This window comes from Sceloporus undulatus, chromosome 9 (assembly GCF_019175285.1).
Source record: "Sceloporus undulatus isolate JIND9_A2432 ecotype Alabama chromosome 9, SceUnd_v1.1, whole genome shotgun sequence".
Taxonomy (NCBI): Eukaryota; Metazoa; Chordata; class Lepidosauria; order Squamata; family Phrynosomatidae; genus Sceloporus; species Sceloporus undulatus.
This window is the reverse complement of record NC_056530.1, coordinates 21,294,091-21,316,104: the sequence shown is the minus strand read 5'-3', so window position 1 is coordinate 21,316,104 and position 22,014 is coordinate 21,294,091. Positions and strand designations below refer to the sequence as shown.

Sequence of the window (22,014 nt, the reverse complement as noted above, 5' to 3'; positions counted from 1 at the left end):
TCTCACCTGTCATGGATGTTTCCCTTGTCATCACCCATGGTCACCGTGACATTTCGCACTTTGGTGAGGTCAAAGTTCATGTCATATTGATGGTAGTCAGGTGTGACCCAGCCTACCCAGACACATGTGGGCTCCTGGCCTGCAAAGATCCGGACTGAGTAGTAATACTATGTGGGTTGAAGGGAAAGAAAGAGAAGAAGCAGGATATAAGTCATTAGATATGGGTCTATCATTAGGCATATGTCAGAGAAAGGGATCTAAAGCATCTCCTTTCAAGTTTTTAGTAACTGCAGTTTGTTGTTATACCCAACAAGGAGAAACTCTGGTTTAGTAAAATAAGCCAAGATCAAGCCATGATTTTTATTCCTGGCTTGTGCCAATAAACTACTAATTCCACTAACTACAGTTTTGATTTACTTAGTATGAATTAGAAAATAGTTTCTTGCAATCTGTCCTTCAGTTAGTCACCAGAGGAGGGAAGGGTCAGGAAAGTCCTACCCAGCACTCATATAACCTCATTTTTGTAACATAAGCTATGGTTTAGCATAGAGATAGGGAGAGTGTCACCCATGGGCTGTAAGCAGTCCCAAACCCCATTTTAGTGGCACCCCAAGCTCCCCAGAGCACCTCCAAAGCCCCCCTGATGTGCCAACATATGTTATTTTCAGGCAACCATTTAGAAATTGCAAATAGGACATAAAAATGCTTCAGCATGCATCATTTTGTTTTGTTTCTTTCTCCACATAACCCTAAAACACATAAAACCTAGGGGAGATACCCAGTGTTTGGTACTGAAACTACAAGTATCATCACACCACTTCCACTGCACCCAGAACAAAACTGTGTGACCTGCTATTACCGTTGTGGTGTTCATGATGATCTCGGGATCATCTCGGTCATCTGGGACCACCTCTTCTTCCAGCCGAGGTACTGTGGGGACCACAGGTGGTGGGGTGATGAACGTAGTGGCCTTCTTGGCTTTGAACAGGAAGCTGGAGAAAACATTGAGGGATCAGAAAATGCTCCACTTAAAAGAATTGTGCCTGAGTTTCTCTAATGCAGGATTGGCCAACTGTAGAAAGTAAGGGGATGCATTAGTACCCCCTGAGACTTTAGAGGGCTGCATTCCCACCCCACTCCACACCCACTTGCTCTAGGGATATGGGTGTCATTTTCACATTTTGGAGCCTCTCTGGGTCATTTTAAGCCTGGGAAAGGCCCTTTTTAACAAGGAGCAGAACTAACATACCTGGTTGCTAGTTTAGGGAACGCATGACATGCTTTGTACACATAACTCTGTCCTTGAAGAGAGGGGAACGGTCAGAGGCATGTGCTGCTGGAGGTCACTGCCTCACCTTGCCTTATTATAGGGCCAGGCCTCTTTGCCTCTTACCTCAATAAACATCAGATCAAGCTGTTAACCGCACAGGTGTAGTAAAACATGGACCAGGGCTACCGCTCTTTGTAACAGGGTCCTTCTTTTCCTATCTAAGCCTGTTTCTTCCCACTTGGGCCAACCAGCCTGTATGGAAATTTGTCCATTAAAATACCCTACAACACAGCTAAAGATCTTTCTCATGATCATGAATTCCACAGGGGTTGCCCATTTCCACCACGTGGTCCAGAATTCTTTCCGGATGACAGCCAGTGCCTGTAAAGAGAAAGATCCCACACATCCTCATCCCACACTGCCCTCACCCTCGTTTCGTCTTGCTTTTTTCTGTGGAGGAGTCCTTTTCATTCTCAGCCTTGGGGGGCTCTTTAGGAGGCTCTTTAGGGGTGCCGGGTGGCGGAGGGCCTTGTTTCTCCTTCTCAGCCTCCTCAGCTTCCTTGCGGCTGGCAGTTTTCTTCAGCTGCTCAAACTCCGAATCGAGGTCAATATCCTTGACTTCATCTTCTGGGATGGTGAAAGCATGGGTGAGCGGAGTGGTGCCAGCTGTGATTTTGAACTTCTCGTGGAACTCCACAGGCATGCTGAGGCGCAAGAAAAGGAGTTCTAAAATTGCGTTCTGTGAGCCAAATGTCCGGTGTGTCAGTTTGAGGCATGGTGGGTTGTCCACAGTACCATCCATCCGTGACACCTGCAAGGGAAGGAGAAAAGGTTAGGGCGGTCGAGGGCCTAAGTGCCTTAATGCTGCAGCTCCAGTTGACTCATGACCAACTTTTTCAAATTGCATTCTAGGAAATTCTGGTGTTTCTCGGAGGTTCGTCAGATGTTCCAAAATTAAAAGATGACTAACAGCAGATAAACGTCCCCAAAAGACCACTTGCTTACCACTACTGATCTTTCTCTGACAACACTGAGGCACATAAGATTACTGTATGCACACTCTTGGAAGGCAGGAAGTTTGCAAACCACTGTCCTAGATAGCAAGGCTTCATCTCCTAATGAGCGCATGCTTCCCTTGCACAGTTTCTCAGTCACAAGCATCTCTTCTGCAGCTCTAGCCCATTGTCTCTAAGGAAGGAGATTCCACTACACTTGCTTTGCAATCACCACTAGCTTCTCTGAATCTGAGAGCTCCTTTCTATGGTGGTGTTGTTGTTCACAGAACTACATCCCCCCAAAAAAATTTCCACACAGGCAACAGGTACCACTCTACCATGTCCTGTTTACCTCATAATGTGGGTGTTCTGTTGGCACTGGGGAAAACTGGGGCAGGCTCTTGCTGAACCACATGGTGATGTCCCGCTTCATGTTGATAGCAAAGGGCTCAAAGCCCTCCTGTAAGCCACAGATGGTGAAGTAGCGAAGACTGCTGACGTCCTGACCCAAGTTAAGACGCCCAACCTGGGACAAGCCCAAGCTGCATACTGGGATGAAGCCTGTAAGTGACCAAAAAGAGACAACAGAATCTAGGTGTCCCCTTCAGCTCTAGTCTATATTGTGCTAGAGCCCTTCCATCTACCTAGGGCTATTCTGAATGTCATCACCACCACCATCAACGTCATCCAATAAAAAGTAGTTAGGGTGAGAGACCCCCAATTGTATCCTCATTTGCTTACCATCTCCAATCTCAATGTCTTTAAAGGCCAGCTCCGATCCAGAGTCACTGATCAGCATCTCCCCATTAAGGGTGAACATGATGTTTTGGTCAATGAGGTCTATCATGCAGCCAACCACATCACCTGGTTGCCATGGACGGCCAAAAGGTTCACTACCTATGTGCCAGCGCTGACCCTAAATAGTGGGAAAGAGAACCAGGGAGCAAGAGAGGAAGGGGGTCGGACAAAGTTGTGGGAATACATAATTTGCGATCACTCAAGGAGATCCAAGGATGGGGAATATGGGGACAGAGCCACTCTCCCAGACTCACCCGATGTCCATTAAAGACGTAGGAAAGCTCATCCGCTCCCAGTTCCACATCTGGGCGCACATTTGGTCGTGCCCAGCCCACGCGCATCTCACCAGTGGTGACCGCCTCAAACTCAAAGTACCATTTGCCTGATTTGATTGCATAGAATTGTTCAGCCCTGAAGATGCGGACCTTCTCTGACCGAGCTTTGGTCTGATCTTGACCTGCTGTGGAGCCCAGGAAGAGGGGCGAGTGTAAAACAGGTGGACAATGTTTGTGGGCCCTCCTTCTGGAAAACTATTTCTGAAATGGGGTGCTGCCATGCAGAAAGCCTAGTTCCAGCTGCCCCGCCACATAGGCTTTGAAGACAGAAGTAGCTAGAGCAAGTCATCTGATAAAGGTCTGAACAGAGAGGTAGAGTAATGTGATTCCTCTGACAATATCACAATGTTCCTATCTGCTCTCCCAGTGAAATGGATGGAAAAGCAAACCCAAAGGAGCATGAGGCTACTCACTGGTTTCTTGGTCTGGTGGCTCAATGTTGTATCCATAGCCGATGAGAGTGCGCACTGCTTCACGCAAGCTGTCCCGGTTTGTTTTCTTGGTTCGCTCATCTAACAGGCTGTAGGGTACCAGACGGGGGTTGCGTTTGTTTTTGATGTCCTAAGAAGGGTGGCAGCAGAGAAAGAAACTCTTGTGTGAGGCAGTGATACAAATAGAGGACAGAGGTGCACCCAGCTAGAAAACTGATAGAAACTGTGGAAGGGCCTCCTTCTGTCCTACACCACAAGATCTTGCTCCTGTGGTTCACTGGTATAATGTTAGGGTCTCCTCTCATGTTACAGAGAAGCCTGCAGATTGTGGCTTCTATCCTTCGTGATAAAGAATCTCGCTAACATCCCTCTGATGTCCCTCACCTGCAACACACTATAGGTCCAGCCCTGTTGGACACGATCCCTTGCCCAGACGTTGTGCCCATTCTCGGCCAGTTTGTCCACTAGGGTATTCTGGGCTGGAGTTAGCTTGATGTGGTTGAGATCCAGTGGTGCTGGTTTATAGCCATTTGACATCATGTACCTGTCAAAGGAAATATATGGAAATACTAGGTAATGAATTTCAGACCTTCTGTATGCAAGGCATGTTCTGTGCCAGTTCTTCAATATGCTAGAGCAAAAGACAACTATAACCTTCTGCAGCTTTTCTCCATGTGGCAGTCTTCAGACATTTCAGGCTATGGTTTCCATCATCCCAAGCCTGCAAGCCCATTGGCAAGCTCAACCTATCTGGAGGTTCCCTGATTGTGGAAGGCTAACCTACTGGTGCTATACAGCAAAATCACCATACCCTGTTGCATACACAGTCTTTGCATGCAGATGCTTACGTTTTGGGAAGCTTCGTTTTCTTGAGGTTCTCTTCAGCTTTCTCATCTGCCATCCCCACATGGCAACCCAGAGCAAGTAAGGTCCTGGAGAGAGTAGATAAATAATTAAATAATACCCCCTAATGTGAGTCAAATCCATCTCCTCTCTTCCCCTCACTTTCCTGGACAGGAATCAATCAGAGATGACACGAAACATTTCTAATTCTTGAGTTACTGGGAGAATTCAAATGCATCACTGAACTTGCACTGAGATACAAAGCTAAATTATTCTCGAGTAAGCCTCACTCTGGCACTTGTTGAATGTCAGGCAGTGCATTGTGTTGACTTTCTTTTCACTCACTAGTAGCTTGGCGACTCCACTGGCTATGCTGGTAGGGGGATTCCAAGAGTTGTAGTCTAAATGTGATATTTTCCAAGTTCTGCTCTAAACACAGTGGATAGTGGACCAACTTAAATTCCACTAAATCTGCCACTGGGGCTTTCCCCACAGCAAACTCACTTGAGTGTTTCTCCTGACATCTGCAGATTGTAATTGCGTTCTGGCTCAGGCAGGCTGTGGAAATCCAGCAAACATGGATGTAAGCGCTTGTTGTCGTCCCGAATCTGAAAAGGGGCAGAAAAGCACAGTATGTGGTTCAAGTGTGCTGGAGAGAATAGAGACTCATGCACAGGAGATTAAGATTCAGAAGCCCAACTCTGGTGGTGATCTGAGGAAGAGGATAATAGGTTGGGAAGAAGTGGCATCTTTACAGACTTTATACTGAAGCAGAAGGGAGGATTAATGGATCCAATGTCCCATTGTCATGCAGCAAATACTCAACAGTTCCATAAGTCCATCCTTGTTCAATGCGGGTTAGGGCCCAAAGTTCATGGATATTCTCCGCCAATTTTTCCCGGATCCGCTCAAGATGGGGAGGTAACACAATCTGTGAAGAAGATAAAGAGGACAGTTAATAGTGGACATACTAGTGTGATCCAAAAAGAGAAAGGTGAAGGATGGGGCTGCCCTTTACAGTGGTGCAACTGTTGGAGGAATTCTCTAGCTACCAATGTAACCCTTTACCATAAAAAGATCATCTATTCTTTATTTAAAGGCAACTACTTTCAAACTTGCTCCCAATTCTAACTTTGCAAGCTTTACTTCCATTTAGCTATTGTCACATTTAGATCTTTCTTTTCTTTACCAAAATGAAACTCAAGGTAGCTAAAGAGGTCAATTGAAATAAAAACAAATACAGTTAAAACTTTAAAAAATACTTAAAGACAGTTAAAACCATAGCAGTAAAAAGAACCAACAGCATGCAACCAGTCAAAGGTCTATTCAGCAATAGACTTGTCTGAACAAAAATGATGGCAGAGAGGTCTACTAGCTTCTTATGGCAGAGAGTTCTTGAATCAGTGAGAAGGAAGTTATACCTTGAATTGCTCCCAAATGCATCTCCAAAGGCAAGATAACCCCACTGAAGACCCCTGAGCCACCTTACCTGGATGGTGTCCACAGGGTAAGGAGTGAAGGCAGTGTGGGACAAAGACTGTGTAGGACCTAAAAGATTCCGGACCCCATTGAAGTCATGCTTATACTCCTTGATGGGCTCCACACGCATCTTGTCGCGGGGTAGGAGGGCCTCATAGCATGGAGCATAACCTGGAGGAGGAAGGAACTTGAAGTCCCCATGACGTCCTCCTAGGAGGAACCGCACCCTGGCAAATAATAAAGAGAAAGTTCAGTGTTGTGCCTTCCCCAGTGAGAAAGGAACGCAGATTCTTACATGACAAGGCACTTTGGGGGCCTTTTAGACTAGAAAAGAATGCCTAGAAACATTCATACAGATAAATAAATGGGGTCATTCTAATGGCCTTAAGGCAGATGTGCTGAACTAAACCCTCTCTCTGTTCTTTTGACAGTCCTCTCAGGCTCTGAGTGACTCCCAATCCAGCCTCAGACATTCACTGAGATTTTGAGAGACTTTCTCCTTAGTAAATCTGCATTTTAAAAAAAATGCCAGCAGAGTTGCACTTACTTGATGCCTGCAGAAAAGCTGACCACAGGAAAGAAGAGCCCATCCAAGTTGAAGTTCTCAAACATTCCCTGGACAGGGAAGCCGTTGATGCGGAATGAAATGCTGGGTACGCTCAGGTCTAGACAACAGCTCACTACATCATCTGCCCCCAGCGTGTGCTGTCCAGGCGATGTCACTGGCCGTGCCACACGGCCTGAGTTGCGGAAAGAGGAGCCAAGACATTAAAAACATAGCACGTGGTGAAAGGACCCTTTCCAAAGCCCATGTATTGACATAATACTGTTCAAGCATCATTTAGGTTCTCTACCTGACCATAGGTGCAGCCCATCAAAACCAAAGGAGTAGAGGTCATCTCCAACACCGTTGCCTCCCCAGCCTTCCCCACCTCCAGGATAGGGGCTGTAGCCCTCTGCCATGGCCCAGCCGACTCGCAAATGCGTGGCCTGCGAAGTCACAAATGGCTCCACATAATCCACAATCATTTCATAGTACCATTTCTTGTATTGAGTGGAGCCTTCATGGGTTCCCAGAAAGATGTTGGGACGCATGCTGTTGAAAACAAGAGAGTGAAACAGAGACAGTGAACTTGTCATTTGTGGTTTTGCCTTTGCCTTCTTCTGAGGCTGAGAGAGCATGATTTGCCCAAGGTCACACACTAGGTTTCCATGGCTGAGTGGAGATCCAAACCCTGGTCTCCCAGTGTCCTAGTCTAACACTCAAATCACTACACCATTCTGGCTCTCAACATAACACATACATTCTGTAATCCAAGATCTAAATTCTAGTTTAACTATCTAGTGGAAAACTGGCACTTTTTTTTCTTATTTTCTATAATTCATTCTGAAATATATTTCTACTTGTCTTTAACTATCCTAGTCCCAAACACATCAGTCCCATCACTGAGAAATCTTACTCTACTTACTCTGGCTTCTGAGGTTTCAGCAACCATTTCCATCACATCTTAGGAATTTATAAGGGCTAGAAACAGACTGGAACCATGTTGGGATCTCTACATCTGCGTAACTCCTGGTTGCGCCTTTCACAAGCTTGCATAAGGAGGTACTTAATACTTTCTTATGTAAGCTGTTTACTTTTCAGTGCAACAGGCTGGTTTATAGTCTGGTTGGTTCACAATCACAGCTCTATATCCCCAAATCAGAATGACCAGAATTTGAGAGGGACACTGAGGAGCTAATAGCATCACTAGCTCCATTATTCATACAAAGTACATTGGCAAAACATTATGCTCTTCAAGATGGTAACCATGATTTTTTAAAAAATGAAAATAGGTTCTTAGGAAGCCTAATTATGCCCCCACATCTGTCTTTGCTTTTCTCTATTCCAGCAGAATTGCATCTTATGCAATGCCAGTAAGCATCAAATGCAGCAAAATACCAACCTGGTGACATAGTTGATGAGTTTGGTCTGCAAAAGCAGGTCCCTCCCCGGAAGCAAGTTTTCAGTGATAAGGTTTTGGTTGGAACGGACGGCCACCCCATTGCAGACACACAAAGAACAGAGGACATCCAGAACCTGCCAAGAGTGAAAGGGACAGGCAAGATAAATGTAAGAGAAATGGTGGATCCTGGAGTTCGTTGGGTGTTGCGGGAGGGAAGAGACAATACCAACATCTGCAACAACTGGAGAGAGGTATGCAGCTGGATTTATGTTTACATATATCAATAACAAGCCTGAGGTCTCTGACTTTTTGTTGCACTCATTCCCCACATCTACCCTTTCTCTCACTTGCTGAGATAATGGTTCTTACCAGATGATGCACTTCTATTCCATGTCTCTTTGGAAAGAAACCATTAGCACAAGGCTGGCTTAATGTACCTTATGATTTCGCCCATGTTTGTCCAGTAGTGAAATGATGGACTTGATGTGGTTCTCCTGGATGATATTCAGCACTTCAGGGCTTTCAATCAGCACACAGTACAAAACCTCCAAGATGCCTGGTGAATAAGACCAGGTTTAGAGAGGGGGAAATGTGTATTGGTGTGAGTTTTATATGTAAAGTTCCACTGCATGCCAAGGAAGATAAAGAAGGGAAATATGACTGTGGAACAGAGCAGGCAAAAGCCAATATCAGTCATGTCTAGATATTAAGACTTCTTGTCCAAAGTTGTGTTTATTCTAGTGAATAAGGAAAGCATTGCTGAATCTGCCTCTTAATGCCTCTTGATCTTCATTTTGCTCTCCTTCCCCAGTCTGTTTTGTAAGCATCCTTATGTGGCCTCATTCTCAGCCTGTAACTTTTGGGTGGGATGGGGATATATTAAACCAGTGATATCACCAGCACTTTGAATTCAGGCTAGAAATATATTGCTAGTCAGTGCAGTTCCTTTAGAATTGATGAAATATGCTTTCTGTAATGTGTTCCTGTCAATTGGTGAAGCATATTGCTGTAGCTGCTGGCTCTGTGTCATCTTCAACAACAGCGCCAGGTTGATAACACTGAAGTAGCCTCACTAGAAGGTTGCCAAGGAATATATTACTGTAGCCACCTTATCCTTGTCCATGAAACATACTAGCTGGTCAGTCAGTCAAAGATGACACCAGGCACTCTTTTGAACACTAGAAGCTGTCTATTTGGAAGTACTCTTGATCTCCATCCCACCTAGCTTGACATATGCCAGCCCTGTCATCAGTGTAACAAATCAAAATATTAAAACAAACCCACCCCCAAAAGATCTTTACTCACCAGATGAAGCCTCCAGTCGATCCAGTTTGCTGACCAGCCAATCCAGGTTGTTGGAGAAAAGGGCACAATTGGAGCGGTTCCCACGGATCAGGGAGGCTTTGGGGGAGGACAAAAAAGGAAAGGTGAGGAAGGTATTATGAATATTCCCAGCCTGTCCCCTGTACAAAAGTATACAATTTGCATAGCACATGCCTGGCATTACTAAGGTACTACAGCAGGCCTGCTCAGAACATTAAACAGTTTCAGTTCTGGACTACAGCTCCCGGAAGTCCCAGGAATCAAAGATCCCTTGTCTTAAAAAATCTCCTACGACTGAAGATCTTACAAGTTGAACATGAGAAAGCTATAAACCAATCCAGGCTGAATTGGAACCAGAAATCAATGCTCTTTTCCATCCCACGTTTTTTCCTCCCACCATCCTGCCCACTCCCATTGTTTGAGAGATTCTTGTATGCTCAGGAGCACATCAGGAGTATGTGTGAGCCTCAACGTGAAAACCAGTAGCTGTTATGCTGCAGCCCAGCTCTGCAGCCCAGCTCCATACCAAGCAACTCATACAACAGGTTGACAATCTCCTTCCAGGACTCTGCTGCCTCCTCGCCAGCATACTCTGCAAAGTGCGCGGCAGTGCTGTACACATTGAGACGGTCAATGCAATTCAGAACGAGGGTGATCATCCCCTGCAAAACAGCAGGGAACATGCTCAGGCCTCCCAGTCACTCCACAATCCCACCTGAGTGGTTGCCTCATTTGAAATGCAGTGAGATGCATGACTTTTCACAAAGAAGGGAAGGTTTATCCACAATGGCCACATCTCCTCCAGTCTGCATTCTGGTGGCCTCATCAATCTCTGATTCAAGATAAGTCCTCCCCAACCTTAATTCTTTGTTGTGTTGCTGATCAATTTAAATTTGTGCTTGAAAACATGACTTTTTAAAAATTAGAACTCATGAAATCTCCCAGGAGGATTCCAAGTTCTGAGTGTAACGATGAGTTTGGCCCACAAGGTCAGCAACTCCAATAATGGACTTCCACCAAATCCAGGCCCGGCTTACTGTAATTTGCACCAATTGCTCACCTCCTCCTGGAAGAGGTTTTGCCTGTTTTTGAGAGAACGGAGCTTGGTCTGTTTCTCCTCATGCTGGAGCTCTTCCTCTGGGTGCTGGAAGTAGGTGATCAGGTCCTGCAAGCTGAGAATCATCCCATCGATGGGAAGACTCACTGGGGTGCTTGACTTCACCTTTCCGCTCAGTGTGTCCAGGCCTCTAGAAAGGAGGAGGAACAAAAAGAACTCAGGAGAGAATCAAAGTCTGCAGAGACTGGGAACAATCCTTTAATGGGACTCAGAGCACCATGAAAATATGGTGAAATGGTCAAGACACTCTCCCCAGGAATGTCAGGATATTGGACCTATAATGCCAAAGTTTGGAAGCATGGGGACACTTGGGAGGTGTCACAAAAATACTTTGGTGGTTACATGCAGTCTGAGGGCCAGACTTTGCCCAGCCTTGGTCTCCTTCATGGTTATTTACCGGAGATGCTAGGAAGTGAATGTGGACTATTTTGCATGGAAATCATGTGCTGTATCTTCTATTCTCTTCTATCTATTCTCTTCTTTCTCTATATCAACTTTATTGTTTGCCAGCATTAAGCACTGGGCAATGATCCTTCCCTTGCCACAGCTTTCTGAAAGTCTAAACGTTTCCATGACATTGCAGCAGATCAGCCAATGGATTGGAGAGGGAAAAGTTAACAAGTGATAGTAAACACTTGAAAACATTACGTCTTTTGGACTACAACTCTCAGAATCTCCCAGCCAGCACAGCCACTGGCTCTGGAAGATGTATTTCAAAAAAGGATCTTTCCATTTTTTGTTGAAAGCCTCTTGTACAACATACTACAGTCTGGCTAACATCTTGTTTTACTTGGGAGTAGAAATCTTCTCAAGACCTACTTGATAAACTGGTTATAGAGTCCAGATGTGCTGTAGATCATCCGGGCAGCCTGTGACTCCTCATGCTGGCAGCGAGTCAGTGAAAGTGCATCGTCCATGTGCCCTTCTTGATGCAAGATGGCCTGTAGGGAATACAAAGGCAGACAGACAATGAAAGATATCATGTCACCAGGCAAGCTTCTCAAGCAACACTACCACCAGAGCCAAACTCTGCAGTGCCACTATGGCAGACATCCAGAGGCTGGCACTATAGCTACCAGAATGCACCAAGAGGGACTATAAAGCTGGTAACTGAAGGACAGGCTCTTCATTCCAAACAGTCTGATGCTCAGGTCCCTGTTGAACTGCTTATGGGTTGCATACATCTCTTACATGTCTAATGGGTTCAAGACCACCATCTCAGCCTTCCAAGACTCACCCTTCTCTTGAGCAGCCCCAGGCGCAGTGCCTTGGCATCAGCCGCTGCATACGTCACCCAGAGGCCACTGTCGACATGCTGCACAAAGCACATGGACTCCCCATACTTGATCTCTGGAGCTCCCATCCCTTCCACGTCTCGTTTGGGGGCGACATCCAGCTTTTCCTAAAAGGGCAAGAGATAAAATGAGAGACAGAGTGAGAAAAGAAAGAAAATATCTTCAAAATTTGGCATAACATATTTTCAGATACTGTAGGGATGAGGCTTCAAGGGGCACATTTACCCCACTTTGGACAACCACAGGCTACACATACCCTCTGACCATCTGCCTTCAAAAGAAAATGTAGTCCCCCAAATGTCAAAATGTTCCCACCAGAAGCTTTGGGCAGTACCAAAAGACATTTTTCATCCATCCGGAATAGCTGTATGTTGTTATCCTGGGCTTCCTCACACATGTAGCCATCTCAATATAGCAGTCACTGCTTATGGAGGAACTCCTCTCACCTTAGAGACCCGGAAGCAAAAAGCTGTGGCTTTGGTGTTGGCTTTCTCAGCATCCACTACAATCAGTCCCTTTTCCTCCGTCAAGGCCAGGTAGCGGCCTGTGGTGACATGGCGGACGCGGAATGGCTGGCCCCACTTCATGTGGCTACCGCTCCAGCTGTTGGGATAGAAAAAGGCCTCTTGTTCAAAGAAATAGGGTTTCTTCCCTGCAATACCTCCTTCTTAGGACATAAGGAGAACCACACTAGCCAAAGGCCTATCTTACCCATCACTCTGTTCACAGAGAGACAACTAGGGAGCTCCATAAATTTGTAAAGGAAGAACAGAGAGACAGTCAGCTCAGAAGGAAGTTCCACAACTTATTAAGTCTTCCCTGAACAGAAAAAGGATAGAACATAGTCCTCACCTGATGCGCAAGGGCTCCAGACGCCAGAGAGAACGAGCCTGGGAACAGACAGCTCCACCTTCATAGTTCACCACCCTGTAAATGTGAATTGAGGAGCAGAAGAAGGTCACTGGGGCTCCTGTCTCTCAACCAAGAGTCAAATCTAGCCAGTTTGGGATGCAAGGGTAATCCTCCTCATTTACAAAGTATGTAAAACGGCATTTGCACCTCTTCGTTCCTGTTATCCCTTCCCAGCTTCATCCCCTTTAGGCAATAAAGCTCCTCAAGCATCTTCCTTTCTCTTTCTGCTCTTCTTTTTAAGTGACATACATACAGCATACCCTGCAACTGTCCTGACTCCTGATATGACAGGGACAGTCCTGATTCACAGAGTTGCAGGAGGCCACGAGGACTATCCAGTCCAACCCCTTGTCATGCAGGAATACACCATCAAAGTACTCCCAACAGATGGCTATCCCACTTTTTCAGCTGCTTTTAAAATGTCCCAGTACTCCTCTTCTTCTCCCAGTCCCCTCCTCATCTTATTTCCATTGCTGCAAACTGAGTTTAAAAATACAAAGGCTGTTTGCATTCAATTAACTCAGCAGAGGGGAGAGAAGAGGACAGTCTTGCCCTTCTCAGAAGGCTCAGGCAAAAGCAAACTGTTACAGCCTCTTCTGGCATGTGTGCTCTTCGTCATTGACATCATTTGCCATCTTGACCATGCTGGCCATACATGTCCCTATTTGCATCTGTGAAATGTTGGAGGGTATGATACACCTCCACACACAATACTCACCTGCGCTGGTCTTCATTCGGGTCTGTGGTAGAGATGGTGAGGCACTCATCCATGTGGCCGTGGAAGAGACGCATAACATGGCCCCCAGTCACACACCCTACACAGACAGGAAAGAAAGGGAGAAATGAGCAAGTGGCCAAAAGGGGGAAATCCAGTAGCTAGGGGTGCAAATGGTGTTTGAATCATTTTCTGTGCAGTATCTCACTGAGCCAGGGATGGGCAAGGATGAGGGGCTGAGGGTCACAATGAGATCTTGGAGGATTACACTTGCCACCATACCCTCCGTTCCATTAAAAAATAATCATTTTTCGTTCACACATTCTCTTCAATGCCTTCCAGGGGATACAAGGGTTTTTTTCCTCATGCTGAGCCCTGACAAAGGATTAATTGCTCTTCTCTTCTCCATACAAGGGCCAACGTAGGATGAATGGAAGCAATTCATTTCTCTGGTTTTATATTATGGTGTGTATTTCTCTTCCATCACAGGCCTCAAGGTGACACAGATCAGCTTCTTTTCAGCCAGTTGACTGCAATATGCACCTGCAGACCATGCTCCAACATGGGGGAAGGAATGCTGCCCCCAGGATGATTTTGTGCCCCTCAACACCTTCAGAATCCCCAAATCAACCTTTTTTGGGCCAGAAAAAGATGAATGGCTGCTCCTGCAGTTGCCCACTCCTCCCTTAATGAAACACACACCTTCTTCACAGCCTGAGCAGATGGGGTTCATGTTCCAAAGCGTTTGCATGAAGGAGGCGTCTGCCTGAAGTTCTCCACTGGCCGTCGACAGATGCTGGAAGACAGGAAGGACATCATTGAGAAAGAGAAAAGTAGGTAAAAACAATGGTGAGAAAGGAGGAGGATTAGGAGGAAACTTTGACGTCGCCAATAATTTAATTGGGGCTTGGAACAGGAGTCAGGTCTCACTGTGGCTTAGCCTCTGAGTTTTCAAAACGTTGAGATTGCTAAAGAAGAGAGTGTCCCTGAGCATGTGAAGAACGCCTTTACCTCCCCTCCTCCACAAACAACCACAACTGCCAGATGGGTTTTATAGTGCTTCTCAGCACCCCGGCCAAACAGGCCTAATGGTTTTAAGTTACAGGGGGCAGATTTCAACTGAATATTGGAAGTAAGTTCTTGACACTCACCAGGTAGCGCTCAGAAGAGACGCTTACAAGGATGAGATCATCACCGACGCGGACCTTCTCTCCTTCTGACCGCTGTTTGGAGGCAGGATGGATGGTCCACCAACAGGCTTCTCCTGACAGCAGGACAGATTGTGGGTATGTGTGAGCAACCACAGAGACGTACAGTCTGCTCTCCTCATATGCGGGCAATCCACTCTGGACCCTCCCACGTATGGGGAAAAGAGTGTATGCTCAAGCCCCATAGAAAATAATAGGGCGCATGCTTATGGTGACGCATGCTCGTGGCGGCACAGAATGCAATTTGTAATAAAGCCTTTATGGGTGTATCTGTTTTCGGACCTTTTCCCAGGATTCAATAGAGTCTGTTATCGCTGAGTGGTACCTTAAACTTAGAATCAAGATTCTTTTCATCTTATCCCTCCAAAGAACATCCCCATGCACCTTTTTCGCATAAGCGCACAGCCACATACCTGTCGCATCCTCTTGCAGGCCCACGTCAAAGGCGAGTTTATCCGTCAGGGAGCGAGATGTGGTTAGGCAGCTTAAATACTAACAATTGGGATAGAAAAAACCTTCTTGAACCTCTTGACATCAAATGGGTGAAAAACAAACCCATCATCCTGGAGTCTGCTCTTTACATCATTGCTTAAAAACATGACTTTCAATAATCTAAAAATCTAACAATCTGGATACTAGTTATATCTTTTTATTGTTGTGTCTTAACTGTTTTTAAATGCATTTGTTTTTATGCTGTGCTTTAATCTACATTTTGTTTTTCATCTGTACATTATTACAGATTTGGTTTGTCACAGGGTTAGAGACAAAATGTTTGAATAAAGAGACCATCTTGGTCCAAAGTGGTGAAGTATTTTTAATGTTCTTACTGCAACTTCTACCAACTGTAATGTAATACTGAACTACCAATGATCGAATTAAATTCTACATAACCGATGAATCTCAAGCAATAGGTCCAGCAGTAAATCAGCCATGGAGAGTCTCTATGTGAACACAAGCGCCACTAAAAGAGTGGCCAGTTGCTCTTATGCCGCACGCGCACTCATGCACACAGCCCTCTCGGGAATGTCAACCCAGAAGGAAAGTACACCACCCCACCCTGGATGACCTCAGCTTCTTGACTTAGAGCTTACGTTCGGCCTCTCAGCCCTTTCAACGTTTGACACCGTCTTGGCTGAGAAATGTGCCCACCTCTTAAAAACCCCTTTCTGGAGTCCTTGCAATTTCTGCATCCCAGAAAGAGAACATATGACGCATGCTTGAAAATAAATCTGCTTGGCTCAGGGCTGAGGGTGGCAACACAAAATGGTTCTGCTGAGGCTGTCTCAGATACTGTCCCTACGCCTATCGGACTATAAAGTCACCGTGTGTTGCACCATGTCCCCCTCCTTCCATGCTTCCTTTCTTCAAGGTACAAATCTTTCCAGGTCTTCCTTCTCCTTACCATGCCGCTGTGGGAATGACGGAGAAGAATAGCGTGTCCATACAGCAGAGTCCGGTGTCCACCACCTTGAGAAGACTGAGAACAAGAAGGCAAAAGATAAACCAAATCAGCCTGTGAATCTAGAAATCTCAACCATGGAATATCCATTCTGGAGTTCCCTCAATCTCATTCCTCATTGCACAACAACGCAAGCCATCAACACCTTCCCTTTAGGTTACAGGAATGTTCTCTGCAATGTTTCACAAGGTCCCAACCTTACAATTAAGAAACAGAAGCCAAGAAACAAGGACTGGCGTGAGACCTATCCAAGTACTAACAGTTCACATAGGGCAGAGCAAAATGATGGCCATAGATACACTAGCAGACCTACTCCATACCCTAGTTTTAAAATAATCCCACAAAGCAGATGCTAAAATGGAAATTTCTGGAATGACCTGGAGAATATGTGGGTTGTTATGTATCTTTAAGTCTCATCTGATTTATGACAACCCTAAGGTGAACCTACCATGGTGTTGTCTCAGCAAGTTTTGTTCAGAGGGGCTTTGCTATTGCTTTCCTCTGAGGCTGAGAGAGTGTGATTTCTCCAACGTCACCCATTAAGGATCTCCCTGGCTAAGTGGAAATCTAACCCTGTCACAATGACCCTAAGGCATCCTATAAACTGAACAGACAGAAGAATTCATTCTGAGAATGAGTGAGAACAAGGCAGAGAAGCATTCACTTTCAAAAGATTTGCTCAGTGTTCTCAGAAGGGACCAGCAAGTAAATCGTTCCTGCAACTAGGGATAGTCTTTATCTATCTTTACCTTTAGCGGCAATTGTGCTCTGGCATTTATACTCAAGGATGTTTGCAGATATCATTCTCTCACAAGTCTATTCGCCAAGTCAAGGAGGGAGCCTATGTCCTACATTACACATGCCAGCAGCATATTGCATGACATTCCAAGATATCTAGTATGTTCCAGTATGTGATTTTGCAATATTAAAAGCAGCCATGGTTAACCACAATATGTCCAGATGTAGAGTCAAGTATAAAACAGGCCATACCATTACAATATATATGGTCATAACTTGCACAGGCTGCTTACTAATGTAAATAAGGCAACAACTGGGTAGACCACTTGCTATAACTATTTATAACCATTGTTGCTGTCTTACGTATCTGCAGTATAAATGACCATAAATACCCAGGCTATATTCTTACAGAATATAGTCATTATTGAATGACTACCACTGCAACCAATATGGCTGTAATACTTAGACCACATTGATATCCTGTATCTGTGACCATTAGTGCAGAAGTCATATCACAGTGATGGATATGGTCATAAATACTTGCACTATGTTATTGCATGCTATTCTGTATGCTTCCCAAACATCTGAGAGCTGAGGCACACTATTGTTTTCTGAATTAAAACTGGAAGCACATTTCTTTCTTACAGATGAAAAGATTACTCTTAAGGTGTAAGAATAAAAAATGCAGCCAATTTTAATTCAGGATTAAATAGTATAATTAAAGCTTGGTTTTTACAAGTTTCTATAGTGCTCTGACCTTGCTTCTCTAAACATAAACCTTGAGATGCAGCAGAATAACCCATCCTCGTTTTTGCTATGTTTCACAGATAAACGCAGCGGCCGACAACCTCCAAGCATCTCTATGGCACCATGAAATAGCTATGACTGAATTGTTCATTTGCTCCAAATGCTAAAGCTGGTTGAATAGAGGTGAGTCCAGAACCTTATTGGAAACTTTAATTATTCAATCTATTTACTCCTCATAGCCATTATCCCAAATCACAGAGTTTGGAAATGGCTGCTGTCAAGTCACTATAGCAATCCTTGGGTCCATATTACTGTGAGCAGCCCTTAATCCTAAGGGTCTTCATAACAGAGCATTGATGGTCCATATGACTACAGTACATATGATACTTACTGTAAAATTCAAATTACTGCAGTACATACGGTCATAACATTTCATTCAGACCATGTGTAGAAGAAATGTATGGTCATAACTATGTATTCATCCATGTGGTTCAAGCAGTGTACCAGAGGCTATCCATTTTATGCCAACAGGAGAACAATACCCTGTTGCTCAGTATGACTAACATCAATTGCTTTGCGCCCAGGTTTTTGTGGGCATTCTTGCCACAATCATCTCTAAGGAGTAACATGATCACCATCAAGCGGGTTGCATTCTATGATCATTACAATTCCCTTAGAAGGAATGCTAGAAAGCACTGTGGAAAACCATCATTTCCCAAGCAGTGTGTCAGTATTAGGGAAACCGTCAATATTACAGATTGAAGGCACTAAAACACAGGATGTTAAAGCAAGGTGGGATGGAGAGTACATCAGTCACAGAGGGACAAACAGCACCTGGGATACATAGAAGAAAAAAGAGGACCAAGGTCTGATGCTGTCGGATGAAAGTTTTTACTATGAATAAAGACACATTTCAGGGGAAGTACTCCTCTTCTTCATGAATAAGAAAAATCTCTATGGTTGCATTCAGAGAGATTTAAGTCACTATAGTTAATATTTTGTGGGTGTTTTCTTTTGAAAAACCTGTCCACCTTGTTTACATTGGCAAAGTCATCCTAGTTTCAAAGATGTTATGTATGTTTTGTTTGTTATCGGGGTTTTGGGCAGATAGCGCGGTGGACTGATCTGAGTGTTGGACTGGAACACTGGGAGACCAGGGTTCAAATTCCCAGTCAGCCATGGAAATCTACAGGATGACCATGGACAAGTTAAACTCGCTCATCCTTAGAGGAAGGCTCCTGAAACCCATCAAGTATTCAGAGTTAAATCTGCATTGGATTTATTCATCTGACCTTGTTCCTCTTCTTTTTTTAAATGTGAGTTGGAGAGTACACCTGCTGCCCATATTATGGATCCATGGTGACATCTAAGACCACTTCATGAAATGCATTTGGAAGAGGGTCTTCCCACCGACAAACATCTCCATCTCACGGTACAAATGCCATGTCACGCTGTACTCTACCACCATCTTATGAGAGGGGCTCTCCCTATTCACATGTCGGAACCATGCAATGAAAAGAGAATAGGGTGGTCTGGGTTGAGGAACAGGCAACCACAGCCAAGGATGGAAAATCTAGCAGGAAAGGAGGTGTGTTGGAAAGAAGGAGTGAGGGATGGAGAGTCTGAGAAGGGGAAGGAAGGATTATTTAGGGGGTATAATGGGGGGGGGGGGGTTTCCACCAAGTTTCAAACAAAGGAAGAAAGGTAGAGGTCCTTTGGTCTTTCATCATCATCTTCTTTCACATGGGGATTCCTTGAATCAAGTAATCAGATTTTTTACCATACTTTAAGTTTAGTTAAACAACAACAACAAACCACCCAACTATATGGATTTGATATGGACTGTTTGTCCATAAAAGGTGACATTGTCACCTGCTAAAAAGCAGCTATTCTGTGTTTCAAAGGGGAGGCAGATCAACAAGAACATAAGACTTAAATCCATGGAAAGGGGAGTCAGTAATTGTCAGATCCATTTACTTCTAGCTAAAGGAGACTCCTCTGTTTTGGAAACTACCCAAATATGGAATCATCTTCTCCATCAAATGAGGTGGGCTCCCTATTTGGGATATTTTGACCATTATCTAAAGACCTATTTGTTAACTTAGACATTTCCTTTATTGTTTTCCTGACCATTGACATAGGCAGTTCTCTCTGTCTTTGGATTAACTAATTGGTTATTGCTTTAATACTATTTTATTATTTTAAATTACTGTTTTTCTCATACAATTAAATTGCTTGGATTTTTTTAAAAAAACAACAGCAATGAAAAGTGCTATTAAAATGTGCTTAAATAAATCAAATGACAAACTTGGGGTGGTAGGAACCCCCAGGAGATGGTGAAGAAGATGGATATGCACACCAAAACAGGGCAAGGAGATGAGGGGAGAAGGAGCTTAGAAAGGAAGGGTGTGGGCAGGATCACGGCACTGAAGATGGCACCTACCCACTTGTCCAAGTCAACACCCTAGAGAGGGTCAGCCAGCAGAATTGAGAAGCCAAAGGAAAGAAGAGGAAGAAAAGATGAACCACTCTTGATAACTCTGGCCAAATGCATATAGGGATGGCAGAAATATCTGGGAGTCCCAGACCACCCCACTTGGCATCCCAAAGACAGGGGTTCCCACCCACTCACACAAACATACAATACCTCTTTTAGATACTTCTCTTTAGGCAGGATACCAGAGTGGCTTTCATGCCACCCCTGTGCACTCCAAGGCATGTAGGGGGTCTTTAAACACCCCTCCCCCCTTCAGCATACAGTATAATTTCAAAACTAACTAGAGGCCACTGAGGTGAACCTGAAGGGCATCATCCCAGGCCAGACTTTATGGAAGTTGTCTACTTGCAAGACTTACCATATTTGCTTTTTGTGATGCGTTCATCTGCTGCTGTTGTCTTAGATGCTGTAGGCACAAGCCAAAAGGCCTGCATTCTGCCCAGCTTGGTGTTGTCCTGTCTGGACAATGCAGGCCAATAGCCCCAGGCCAGGACGAGGCAGACCAGACATGGATCCTGTGGATCCAGCCCAAAATCTGATCTAAAAAGACTGTCTGTCTGCAGAGGAATTCTTCTGAAATTCCACTGTGACAGTTGACAGACCAGATGGCTGCACATGACACTTACACCTATCACCACCAGGGCATCCATTCTTAAGGCAAGCCTGTGATGCAGATAGGCAGCACCTGGCTACATAGGTGTAGCCAGGTGACCCATTTCTGCCCTTACAGGTCACAGGTGGAGCAGACACCACAGACACCATGGCAGGTAAGGGATACATGGCAGTGGTGGTTCCACAACGCAGAAGCAGGCAGGTATGTGAATACCTGTCCATCGCTGCAGCAGCCCAGGGATTGAACCCAGTTGGAACCTCAGGCAGCATACCATGGGGTTGGCCCATGCTATCCTACCCATTCTCTTTAGGCCCTTAGTGAACAAATACTCTTTCCCTTTGATAGCTTCATAACAGGCAGACATTAGACTGAATGGGAGAAGCTTTCGGCAGCATAGTAACCAATACAGTACTGTACTCTGGAAAGCTTCATCTTCTAACTCCTGCCTGTTGGGTAGTTGTCAAAGAAACAGGAGCAGTACCAGTTAGAAGTTAGTTAATGGTTGCTTCCACAAGAGCGTCCATTAGCATTGATGGGGCATTGCTTTTGCACAATGAACTAGAATGGGAATTAAAATACATGCTGCTCATATGACTATTTAAGGCAGTGCCCTTTCTCTTCCCTTGTGCCATTCCCCATTATTCTTCCATAATGCCTACTCAAAATCAAGTCCCATCCATACAATCCCTCTGTGTATTTAATTAAAAGCTTCCTTCTAACTGATACTGCTCCTTTTATTGCTGGGGGGGGCATTACTGATGATTTGCAGATTACTCAGCCTTTAAGAAGAGGACTTTAACGACTGTCTTTTTCCTTTCTCTTTTAGAGTAAAATAGCACTGTTTCAATATATACCATCCCTCTCCAAAAAAAGGAAAGGAAACCCAGCAACAAACCCATCTCCTCCTAGCAGATAATGAAAGATCATTAACTAAGGAACAACTGGAGGCAATTCATCACTAATCCTCTAGCCCAGTTGCAGTTGTGTTTATAGAACACATATAGAACACTTGGAGGCAACATTGTGCTAATACCACTAGCTGGATTTTCCATATTAAAAGTTAAAGAACGAAGGATGATGATTTCAAAGACGATGGACAGTAAAGAAATAATCAGCGAATAATCTTTGAGTGCCACCTACTTCCAGACCTCGGAAAAGTTACTCCTTTTTTTAATACTATAAATCCCAGAATGCTATGAGCAGTCATAGCTGCCCAGGGAAGGCTGGCACTTGTAAAAGAAGGTTTTCCAAGGTCTACTCACTTCACACTTCTAACCACATGTACATCATTTC

The 22,014-nt window shown here is 44.7% G+C and overlaps 1 protein-coding gene across 8 annotated transcripts in view; it reads right to left on the bottom strand.

Moving 5' to 3' along the window:
- RYR1 (ryanodine receptor 1) overlaps positions 1-22,014 on the bottom strand; it is a 104,591-nt gene that overhangs the window by 61,637 nt on the left and 20,940 nt on the right. For 5 of the 8 annotated variants that reach the window (XM_042439010.1, XM_042439015.1, XM_042439014.1 and 2 more), the window contains exons 4-31: positions 16,070-16,144; positions 15,081-15,159; positions 14,611-14,723; positions 14,162-14,255; positions 13,463-13,559; positions 12,685-12,759; positions 12,279-12,435; positions 11,775-11,939; positions 11,357-11,478; positions 10,481-10,667; positions 9,947-10,082; positions 9,403-9,498; positions 8,535-8,653; positions 8,098-8,231; positions 7,006-7,247; positions 6,699-6,891; positions 6,162-6,378; positions 5,499-5,603; positions 5,177-5,280; positions 4,678-4,761; positions 4,214-4,373; positions 3,812-3,959; positions 3,318-3,523; positions 3,007-3,181; positions 2,618-2,826; positions 1,699-2,081; positions 860-992; positions 7-167 (exon numbers count right to left, since the gene is read on the bottom strand). In XM_042439010.1, the coding sequence (XP_042294944.1) occupies positions 7-167; positions 860-992; positions 1,699-2,081; positions 2,618-2,826; positions 3,007-3,181; positions 3,318-3,523; positions 3,812-3,959; positions 4,214-4,373; positions 4,678-4,761; positions 5,177-5,280; positions 5,499-5,603; positions 6,162-6,378; positions 6,699-6,891; positions 7,006-7,247; positions 8,098-8,231; positions 8,535-8,653; positions 9,403-9,498; positions 9,947-10,082; positions 10,481-10,667; positions 11,357-11,478; positions 11,775-11,939; positions 12,279-12,435; positions 12,685-12,759; positions 13,463-13,559; positions 14,162-14,255; positions 14,611-14,723; positions 15,081-15,159; positions 16,070-16,144 (4,169 nt within the window). The remainder of the gene's footprint in view (positions 1-6; positions 168-859; positions 993-1,698; positions 2,082-2,617; positions 2,827-3,006; positions 3,182-3,317; positions 3,524-3,811; positions 3,960-4,213; positions 4,374-4,677; positions 4,762-5,176; positions 5,281-5,498; positions 5,604-6,161; positions 6,379-6,698; positions 6,892-7,005; positions 7,248-8,097; positions 8,232-8,534; positions 8,654-9,402; positions 9,499-9,946; positions 10,083-10,480; positions 10,668-11,356; positions 11,479-11,774; positions 11,940-12,278; positions 12,436-12,684; positions 12,760-13,462; positions 13,560-14,161; positions 14,256-14,610; positions 14,724-15,080; positions 15,160-16,069; positions 16,145-22,014) is intronic. The other 3 variants (XM_042439011.1, XM_042439018.1, XM_042439017.1) reach the window with 1 other exon arrangement.